The sequence below is a fragment of the Stegodyphus dumicola genome, chromosome X1 (genome assembly GCF_044657685.1).
Source record: "Stegodyphus dumicola isolate Sdum_Otavi_A_Nest chromosome X1, ASM4465768v1".
In the NCBI taxonomy this organism is placed as follows: Eukaryota; Metazoa; Arthropoda; class Arachnida; order Araneae; family Eresidae; genus Stegodyphus; species Stegodyphus dumicola.
In genome coordinates this window covers 22418899-22430612 of record NC_140780.1, presented here as the reverse complement: position 1 = coordinate 22430612, position 11714 = coordinate 22418899, and the positions used below count along the sequence as shown (strand labels likewise).

General features: G+C 35.8%; 1 protein-coding gene and 1 non-coding gene across 2 annotated transcripts; both read left to right on the top strand.

The window, feature by feature from the left end:
- The first annotated feature begins 744 nt into the window (after positions 1–744).
- TRNAT-CGU (transfer RNA threonine (anticodon CGU)) lies at positions 745–817 on the top strand. The gene has a single exon. It is a non-coding gene; the product is annotated as a tRNA-Thr (tRNA).
- Positions 818–10922: 10105 nt separating this feature from the next.
- On the top strand, positions 10923–11714 carry LOC146993102 (uncharacterized). The gene has a single exon (XM_085807705.1). The coding sequence runs from the start codon at positions 10923–10925 to the stop codon at positions 11712–11714; it is 792 nt and encodes a 263-aa protein (XP_085663831.1).

Here is an 11714-nt window from a genome sequence, read left to right as displayed (position 1 = left end):
TTTGAAGCTTTACAAGTAGAAAACTTCTTCTAGTTCAGTTGTTAAAAATAAGAAGCACTCGTACTCTCATTCGTAAAATTTATATTTTCGTAAATTAAACAGATGCTCTAAGAATCACCAAAGGTGTATTACTTGTGACTTCAGTCTTTTTTCGTCACATGAAAAAATGTCTGGCCTAATATCACTTTAAAGAAAATAATAATGAAAGTTACAAGATCTGCTGATGAATAATAAACCGAAATTCATTTTTTCTTTCAACATAGTTCCCATATTTAAATATAAATCGTTAATTTTCATATCGCACCTATTTAAAGCTCTAAATAATTATTATTCCTATCGTTACTCCTGTATACTCGTGCAAAACGTTAGCTCACTAAATATTAAGAGTGTGCTGAAAAGTCGTCCTATCTAACTTCTCAGTTACTCAGAAAAAAAAAAAAAAAGTGAAAATTATTTATTTAAGCATATAAGGTATTTCTCCCTCCTTTTTAGCATGCCTTCATTGTATAGTGGTCAACACGCTCAACGCGTATTCGAGAGGTGCATGGTTCGAGTCCCGGTGAGGGCATCGCTCATTTTCACCTTTCCTGCTTCGAAGTAACCTAATGTCTCTACAGTGGCGCCCGAACTAAAAGGTGGTGAATGATGATACTTCACCACCAGGATTTGGCGACTGGGTCCCCTAAAACCCCAGTCACCCTTTAAAAGGGGGTATATAAGGTATTTTTTGTGCCTTCTTAGCATGCCTTCGTAGTGTAGTGGTCAGCACGCTCGACGCGTATTCGAGAGGTCCGTGGTTCGAGTCCCGGCGAGGGCTTTGCTCATTTTTCATCTTTCCTGCTTCGAAATAACGTAATGTCTCTACAAACCCGAGAGTTTTATGGTTTAAGACCTTCTATAATAACTGAAAATGTTTCTTAGGAGAAAACATGGATGCTGTTATCTGTATATTAGAAATCTGCACAGGTAAACTCATAACTACAAATGCATAAAACTGCAATAAGCTGTTTGCCTTTAAAGATACAGAAAATTGGAAAATAATCGATTTGTGGCAATCGGAAATCAGAACGAAAAAAAAAAATTATATTAAATGGCGTTTTAAAGCAAAGAAAAAAGGTAATAATAATTTTTAGGATTTTGGTTTCCAGTTTAAAATTTATTTATTTATTAATCCCATCAAGAACGAAAATAGTTTTCACACACATGCAGTGATCAGATTGCCCGTTCAAGAGGCTGTACTGGCTGTGCTGGCTTATTCTATTTTGAATAAATTGCCGCTGATGTCAGTTTCCTCCTCTTATGAACCGTGTTAAAATGCTTCTTAGGAAAACGTCAGTTACCTCACTGGCGAACGATGTAAAAATGCCCCTTAGATAGAGATCTGTATCTCCTGCTTCAGAAAAGTTTTGCAAACATTTTCTTGTCACCGCCATTGTTTCTTTGACTTTTTATTCCAGCGGTTTGATCACAGAACCATAGTACAATGACAGAACTAGAGTGAAGAACGGTAGATCTTTAATCTAGGTCTCCCATTTAAATGCATCCATTTTCTGTTCTACTACTTTAGCAACATAAAGAAGCGTATTAACATGATCTAAATCGGCATCAATATGAACCTCTTTTTTGTTTTATTTAGTTAGCTCTATGGCATCCTCTTCTGTTCTAATCACATTTACTTTCATCTTAAGCAGCCTGCAATTAAATGCCGTTCTTTTTTAAAACATTTTTACTATTTATTCACATTCGCTCCTTTCATGTATTTGATTACGGCATCAAAGAAATTATGTTAATAATTTGAGCTACTTTTTAAGCAGAATTAATAAGTTCTAACACATCAGACATTATACTATGCCGTTATTAAAATTTAAGTGTTTTAATTATTCAGAGATCCACATTTTGTTATTTATTTGCTGTATTAACAGGTAGAAATAATCATTTTCCATCACTCCATAATATTTTCAGATGTAACGGAGCTTTGCCCAAAATTAACGCCACTTTCCTGGTTTGTTTTAAATTTTTAATTAAAACTCCCAGACAAATCAGCGAAAACAAAATTCTTCGTTGAGGGCTTTACGAGTTACAAATATTTCCAGAACAGATATCGTATACTGACATGCTGACACTTTTTATATAGTATTTCAATTATGTAGGACTGCTGGTTCATGGTGGGTTTTCTTTTTTTTTTTTCCCTGACACATTAGCACGTAGTTTCCATCGTTATACTTTTTTAATTTAATGTTTAAGTGAATCTTCGAATGTTACTGATTACAAACTTAACGAAAGATAATAAAGATCCTTCTCATTAAGTTATAAATATTCTTGAAATCCGAGTCTTTTACTAACAATGACAATTTTTATAATTATTGAGTCATAACATTCCCTCTGACGGAATCATTTTCATCTCACAAATCTTCATAAACAATATTTTATTTTGGATACAAAATTCTCTAAGCAATATCTGCTGCCGATTTTCTGATTTGAAATCTCTGAACGTATCTAGTAACTTTTCTTGAAAATCTATAACATTGATAAAAAAAATTTCAGGATATGATGCCTATTAAATCAAGCCAAAAATGAATCAATAATTTCTTTAAACAGCTATAATATTTCATTGTTTGGAAGAAGCCAAAACGTTTCTTCTTCTTCTTTTCAACACCAACTAAGTTCTGTTATTTCGTAGAGCAAATACGTTTTACTTATGATTTCTGAATATTTTTCTTAATGCTTAATCTTCCACTTATGAATAGAAATTATACTCATGTTTATATCATAAATCATAAAACTGTTACCTCTCGGTATTAACATAATGAATAAGTAAACTATCTCCTGAATAGTTTTGTAAACATATTTTTTCTTACATATCTCAGGTTATTAATAATAATACGTATTAGATAAAAAAAATTACCCCGAATTAGAACTTGAAATATTCTGCCTTGTTATTTCGTCTGTCAGTCACCTTATAAGGTACTTCTCCCGCCTTCTTAGCGTGCCTTCGTGGTGTAGTGGTCTTCATTATGGGCGCGTATTCCAGAGGTCCGTGGTTCGATTCCCGGCGAAGGTGTTGCTCATTTTTCATGACTTCTGCTTCCAAAAATGTACCTAATGTCTCTACAGTGGCGCTCGAACTAAAAGGGTGGTGGATGATGATTCTCCACACCCAGGATTTGGGCGATTGGGTCCCCTAAAACTCCAGTCGCCCTTTAAAAGGGGGAGTATATAAGGTATTTCTCCCGCCTTCTTAGCGTGCCTTCGTGATGTAATGGTGTGCATGCTGGGCGCTTATTTCAGAGGTTCGTGGTTCGAGTCCCGGCAAAGGTGTTGCTCATTTTTCATGACTCCTGCTTCCAAAAAAATACCTAATGTCTCTACAACCTGACATGGAAAATTATTGGTTTTTATTTATTTGATAATGGCAGAACACGACAGGGCGAACTGCCTAAGGGCAAGGATACTTTAGTGAAGGACTTTATAAGGGAAGCTAGCTCGTAATCTCGTTACGTATGGGAAAAACCATGACACGATGCGCATAGATAGTTCCTACACATACTGGTATTTCAGTCCGGGTTCGAACCAGAGTCGAACTGATCAACGGCCGTGCCACTCTGTCAGTGGTATGAAATGGTCCCCAAGCGATAAAAGTAGTTTTGTCTACTTTGTAAAGGGGCTTTAAAAACATTGAGCAGAGTGCAAAATCCCTGAAATTTCAATGATAATATAAATCTATCGACATATGCAGTGAATGTTATTAGCCAGATAAAAAAGTCGCTTTTTTGTAATAAAGGAACGCTTGGTGCTTACTCGTTTACGAAAACACAGGTCTAGGATTGTTTAGCTCGGAATAAGGATGCCTTCAAGGAGGATGTCACCAGCAGGACTGTTGCAAGATTGCTGAACACTGGTAGTTCGACCCAGGTTAAAGTACAGACGAACATTAGAGGTTGCATGGGAGGTTTCGTGGCTTTCTTCATGTGTAACGTGAATATGAGCTAGTTTCCTTAGAAATTCCTCCGTCAATGCATCTCTTCCCATAGATGGATAGATAGCTCTCGAATAGCTTTATCTTGATTAATTAATGTAAATTTCGTGGAGAACTTTTGGAGGGAAAGTGGCGAAAAAGCCTATTAAGCCTGCTTATTCTCTAGTATTGGAACGTAGGTCGAACTGCTTATAATCTAACGAGATGGTCGTCTTATCTACATGGCAACTGGCATTAGTAGTGGCCAATGACGTTAAAGGCAAGTGCCCGCCTTTGAAAAAAAAAATTTCTGAGATTAGTAATTTTTTTTTATTATTATTATTATTACATGAAGACAGCTTTGATTTAATTACTGCGGTTTTTCTCTAGTTAATTATTTTCTGAAAAAAAAACTTTAAAACAGTTTATTCAGGGTTCTGGGTCACATGTTTTACATATAACTGTTGTTCTGCTCTGCAAACCTTTTGCAGAACAAACAGCACATCTTCGTCTTTTCTGTCTATCAAATGGGAAATGGGATCACAGATACTTGCTTTGATACTTTCGATTTGATAGAGATATCACTGATAAGTTCGATAGAGAACATTCATTTGATAGAGATATGAACTTTAAGATCAGCATGATGAATGAGTTCTCAAATCAGATTCATCCCCAAAAACTTTATCATTTAATTCGATACTGTTTATTTTGCTTAGGATATATGCGCTTAGCTCTCAAAGATCAAACACATGAAAAATATAGCTTTCTCGTCTGCTTCAAAATTCTTCTACCAAAAGAATAGTTGTTGTCCATGACATCACTTAAATTCACATGGCCCATGTTATCATTGCGACTTGCAGGCAATTTCGGGTTTTAACTTCCCATTGGATATAACCATTAGATTATATATATTAGACAACACGAAAACATCACGCTTATCCAGCGCAGAGCTGACGTCTCATTTGTAAAGCGCGCAGTTGTTTCCCCTCTATTCAATTTTTCTTTACTTATATCTGTTGGAAAATGCTGCCTATTCGGGCGAAAAGATCCACATACATTTATTTAGTTTTTATTTGGTAAATAAGTAAAACTTTCTGACGTCGAAAAGAAATTATCCATAGATAAGTTACGGCCTTTGTTTTAAATAGTTTCGCGCATTTCTTTCACGACATTATATGACACTAAGAAATTAGGATCCTTAGATTTGTCTTTAGCAAGATCTTTACATCATATGTATATCCTTCCTTATTAGAGACGTTGTATAACTTTATACTCTCTGCTTGTGCTTCTTTGGAATAGACTTGCAGTATTTTATCACAGTAGAGAGACTGTAGAATTGTCATTCTGTACAGATGTGTGTTAATGCAAAGATTAAGGTAGTAGAGATGTATGTTAATGCAAGGACATATTTTTATACCCAATAATTTAATTAGATTAGAAAATATATCAGTGTATCACATATACACAGATTACAAAAATAAGTATCAGGCGTGAGTCGCTGGACGCAACCAAACAGTATTCACGGTGGAAATCCACGTTAGTAGTTAGCAGGAAAGTAAGAGCCGATATTGCGAAACAGAAACGAGTTAAGACCTATGCTTCCCTTACGGCTGCAAGAAAAGTGAACTGCCGAAGGCCAATCTCAAATTTAGTCTTTTAGAAGAAAGAAAAAGGAAGAAAGATTGAGGAGAAATTTTTTGGATCTAACTACTGCTTCAGAGTCTCCATAATGTCCCCCCGTCGAGTGCCGAAAGTATGACGAAAAATCACAAATATCTAGTGCTGATGCACACACGTCCTCCCGACCGTGTGACGAGTTGTGGACTACTGGGAAAAAGTAGAAGATCAAGGGAAGCAGGAGGATCCGGAGAAGCAAGAGGATCTGAAGAAGCAGGATGATTTCTAATCACATGGTCAGATGATTCAAAGTTTCAAAGATAGCAAGCTTTAGCTGATCGATTACTAGAATTGTTTTCTTTTCATGCCCAAGAACGGTGACACATTTATTGCTGCGTGCACAAACTTTGAGGCACTGTTGTATGGAAGAATGAGCAGAAATTTTGCCACGTCATTACGTCCAAAAACGTAAGTGTATGCACGAACGCCAACGCTCAACGCCATATGCATAAACGAAGATGATGTGTTGTGGCATGATGTAAGAGTCGAAGAAAGCGTTTTCATCTCTTTGTGGCAAGTCTGGGGCAAGGACGATGGCTCAACTGGAGCAGAGTATGGTTGAAAGAACTCAGATGGATCATGCCATAAAATATGCGGTGGATAGACCTTGGAATTTTTTCTTAAAAGAAGACAAGAAGCACTAGAGTAAGTAATGTAGTCCAACAAGTTTTATGATACTTAGTGCTTTTAGGGCACTGTGAAAACGTTCCATCAGACCATCCAGGCGGATAATACGACGATGTACGAATTCGATCTATCCTTAGCATAAATGTTAGAGAAGAGAAATGGTGCGATTGGAATTGGCTACCTTGAGCAGTTGTTATTGTTGATGGTACACCAACCCGTGAAGCCCAACCGGAATCTTTCTTGTGTGGTTATTTGAAAGTCTGGAGTAAGTTGTAATAACTGTAATTTCGGAGAGCAGTTTGAGTTCTCGTTGAGATGTTTCAACTCATTATCTATAGCCTTACGAGTGAGCAATAAGAGTGACATCTAGTGGCACATTCCTATCGATGTTTTGAATGCATGACAGCATCTGCCACGTCAATGCTGGACGCCTATTCTACGCCACGAGAGTTGTTTTAAGTATTTTTGGCCGCCAGATGTCGCTTGTAGGGAAAACCAGCTTCGGTCAACATTGCATATTCTGTGAGTACGGAATTGGTTGAAAACGCGGAGAAAAGGGTTACAGCGTCGTCAATCAGGCTTGGGCAGTTGACTGTAGAAGTTGATCACGGTTCTGTATATGTTTAAACCGCTAGTTTTTTTCATATTTGAACGAAGAATTTAATGGCAGATCTCTAAATCTGCATAGAATTTATAGGAAACATGATAATACATTTTCTCTTCCCGAAAATATCTTTATTGCATACTTTAGACTGCCAAAATTTATTGTCATAATAATATGCATTGAGCTGAGAGAGTATTTAGAGTCACACTCAAAAAATAAGAATGTACTGAAAGAAAGATAGATTCTCTTTTTAATGTAAGAGAGTATAATTTTTCCAGTTTCTCGTACGGTCTTTTTCTAACACATATTTTTCATCAAATAATAATAATTTTAAGACATCCGAGAAAAATCTAACATATTTATATTCAACAAACATTAAATTAATTTTAAAATATAACAATCGAATACCTTAATAACAATACTGTAAACCCAGTAACTAATATTTTTTAATATTAAGCGAAATTCACATTTCTGATATAAAATATAAAATTTTTGTAGCTATTATGATACTTTTATAAATTATTTTATTTGCATTCTTATTAGGATTTAAAACTAATTATTGATAGTTAATATGACGTTGTTAAATAAAATGTTGATGTCACAAGTTTAAATTAAAAAACCCTTAATAATTCTTGCCCAAGTTTCGCTCTTTATATTTTTACGGGGGATAAAATAATGAATCTGTTTAAAAGACAGAGTGACCATATTTCACTACATTCATGCGTCACCATAAGAATAAATGGTCACTGTATCTTTCAAATTGATTCATTACTTATTACTAGTAAATTACTAAATGATTAAAACTTTTAACAGTGAGAGATGCGTGAATTTTAAAAATCGATTGTGATCATTTGATATATAATAAACGAGACTAATAGTAATGAATTATAGAAATATCAGCAGATTTCAAATTTTGTTATTTAATTTAAATGATATCTGCCTTCAAAATATTTTTGTACATAATATATAACTGTATAATTTATTTTTAGGTACTAAGATTTTTTATCAAGATGATACAAGTTACTATGACTATTATTATATTAAAGTGTAACAATATTATAAGACTGATGGTTTCTCCATGAAATAGCATTTTTTAATCTCTTGGTATTAAAAAATAACATGCTGTTTGTTGTTACAATTTTCTGTTTGGTATTATATGTATACATACAGACATGCATGTATATATAACATTTTAATATGTCAGAATGATTTAACGCATTTTAGTTGCGCATTTATCCTCTTTTACAAAAGGCCCACCAGCGGCCGAGCGCTGAAGTCGTTGAATACTGGTAGTTCGGTCCGAGGCTCGAATCCCGCGAACAGGCTGGCTGCATGAGCGTTTTCGAGGTTTTCTCATTGTGTAACGTATATACGAGCCAGTTTCCCTTAGAGAAAGTCCTTCCCGAAGGTATCCCTCCCCTTAGGCAGATAGCCCTCGAGGCTTTGCCGTAATCTCATAAAAAACCAGGAAAAAAACCTCTTTTACGAAAGTGCTGATTATCCCATATTTTGTAACATGATGAGACAATCATATGCGCAAATAATATGTGAACTTATATATTGGTGTCTTTCTATTCATTTGCACAGCCGGAGAAAAATTTAGTACAATTTTGCAATTTTTTATTGGTTACCTAATATTTTTGCTTTGAAAACGAAATGGCTTACCTTTTTCTCAACTGATAATTTCATAAAGATTAGTCAAAAACATAAGTGGCTACGTAAATGAATAACCATAAAAATATTGTCTTAATAAACATATTTATCTTATAAGGTATTTCCCCCGCCTCCTTAGCATGCATTCGTAGTGTAGTGGTTAGCACGTTCGGCGCGTATTCGAGAGGCCCGTGTTTCGAATCACGGCGCAGGCGTTGTTCATTTTCATCTCTTCCGCTTCGAAATAACCTATTGTCTCTACAATCTGATAATAAATAATTCATTTGGAAAACTAGAGAATTCAACCATTTCATTGTCGGAACTCGAATCACAGATCTTCCAGTAGCCAGTTGAATATGCTAACCATTTACACCACAAGAGTATGGATGAGGGAGGGAACCATAATGTGAGAAATCAGTGGGCTAATGTCGGAATTAAAACCACAGATATCCGTTCGCCAGCTGGATGGGATAACTACTCATACTATGCATAGAGAGATGCAAGTCCCTGAAACCATTAATATAGTATAAGATCACATGAACAATATGTCGTACAACAAATTTCCTTGAAGTAACTAATATATAACAAGCCAATCCTATATATTATCAACTTAAATTCATTGGACTTCTTAGACCCCGTGCGATTATAAATACATAAAATAATTCCAAATTATTTTATCTTAATATCCTAATTGCTAATTTTATATACCATTTCATTAAATAATACATAACTGTTATAATTTCAGGTTTTTTGCTTGTGGATTATATCGCTAGTTCATAGCAAATGGTTTTTTTTTTTTTTTTTTTTTTTTTTTTTTTTTTTTCCCCACCAGTCAGTCAGCCTAATGCGGGCAGAATTTCTTATGTTATATAGAAGGACGGTCCTTTTAAATTTTTTTCTAAATTTTTGCAGTTTATTCTAAAATGCAATCTCCAGAAAAAGTTCCAAATATTGCAATGCTGTTACGATTTTTTGTCACAATTACCGTAAGCGCTGCTGCTTGTGAGAAGAATTTTCTAAATAAAAATCATTTAAAAAGTATTGTAGAACAAAAAATGCTTATTTTACACATAAGAAGTATTTAAACGCTATAAATGTTTATAGAGTAGTAGCTAGGCTGTTCAGCGCCTAGAGACAACTGAAGATTTCTCGCCCCCTACTACTTGCCAAGAATGGAAAACATTTAATTCTAAAATTTAGTAACATCAATTTGTCTCCCCCTGGATGCTACACCCGTGTACAGATGTCCCCCAGCTCCGAATGTTACGCATTTAAAAAATCCTTCTTTCTGCCTACATTTATAGAAACTGGAGCAATCAATTAGTCTTCTACGAAGTCATAGAGGGTTTTGAGAACAAAAAAGCAGCAAAACAATCTTGTATTTTTAAAATATTGAAATTAAAATTTTTCTTCAAAAATAAACGTAAATTCATTTCCCTATATGTCATGTTTTTACTTATTTTTGTATATCAAAAAAGGCCGTAAATTCAAGGACCGCTTCCAGCGACAAAATCTCTAGCTACGCCACTGAATCAGCTAAATGATGCGGAAACGCGCTCAAATAAATACTCCTAGAACTTTAGCCGTGCACTATAAATTACATCACTTGTCTTTACTTTGATTGGTCTAAAGCTGAAGACTTGTCCCCTCTCACTGTCCAGGAGCCAGATATATGCCTAACATCTGTGATGAACTAAGTTACGTAATTTAAATGTTTATTTAGTCGCGGGGAAACAGAATCTGATTTTGAAATGAATGCATAAGTTACAGGTCGATGGTCAGTAAATATAGTGAAGTGTTGCTCTTCAGAATTTTGTTTGAAATAGGTTACTGCTCCATAGCTTACAGCTCTCTGACATACGTGCTGTACTTTTGTTCAGTGGGAAAGAGCTTTCGCGAGAAAAATTCTAAAGGCTGGTGGCTGTTAGTGTGTCGAATGTTTAAGATAACTCCGATGGAAGCATCAGAAGCGTAGACTATATACTCAACATTTGATTAGGAGAATGATAATTAAGAGTTGCAGCTATAATAAGGTCGTGCTTACATTTTTCAAATGCTTTATTAGATTATTCATTCCAAGGAAGGTTTATCATTTTTCTTTGAAGCTTTTAAGAAGTCGTACAAAGGAGCTTGGTATCCCAAGATTCTCAAGGAAAGAGCAGTCGTCGAACGCGCGCGATTGCGCACGTGTGTAGTTTGGAGGTGAAGATGAAATAAAAATTGTTAAGTTTGAAATGTTGAATCTAATTTGATCTTCCTAAATAATTATCATAGATTCTTAACAATGGTGACCCGGCCTTGCAGCAACCAAGCGTTATTGTTTTAAACTAATATTTGCACGGAAAAAAAAGAAAAAAATTTCTCTTTTTTTTACGTATTACTTGGGACTTAGCCACGTGACTTAAAATGACTGAAGGAACAGCAATAATCGGAGCAGTAAAGATACCTGTGTACAACTTCGCCGATCCTGCACTATGGTTCACTATGTGCGAAGCAACATTTGAATTCGGAACACCGAAAGCGATATCGGAGTCTCGCACGAAGTATAATTACATTGTTTCGCACCTGCCCGCCGAAGCCGCATCAATTGTGAGAGATGTGATCAAGGCCCCCAACTCCACGGATCCTTACAATCACATTAAAACTGAGCTAATCAAGCGGTGCGGAGAATTGACGCATCAAGAAATAAAAAAACTCCTCGGCGGCGAACAGTTGGGAGATCGCCGGCCAAGTGAACTCTTACGCATAATGCGACGACGCGCTGAGTCATACAGCGTTTCCGATGAACTAATGCTCGAACTGTTTTTACAGCATCTCCCGAGTTTCGTACAGTCGATACTCGCAGCGATCACGCCTTTAACCTTGGATAAAGCTGCGGAAGTTGCGGATCGTGTCATCGATGTATCACCATCTCCTGTAGCGGTAAGTGCCACAAATATTTGTTCTGCTAATACCTCAGACTCCATTGAAGAACGTTTATTCGCAGAGATAAAAAAATTGCACGTAAGAACCGATAATATCTCGCGTGATCGTCGCCGCACTCGTAGTCAGAATAAATATCGCGGCCAAAGAGAACGCAGCCCCTCTCAAAATAAAACAAAATTTGATACCTGTTGGTACCACCTTAAATTTGGTGAGAGAGCTATAAAGTGTACCCCGCCCTGTAAATTTTCAAAAAACGGCCCAGGCGAGGCATAG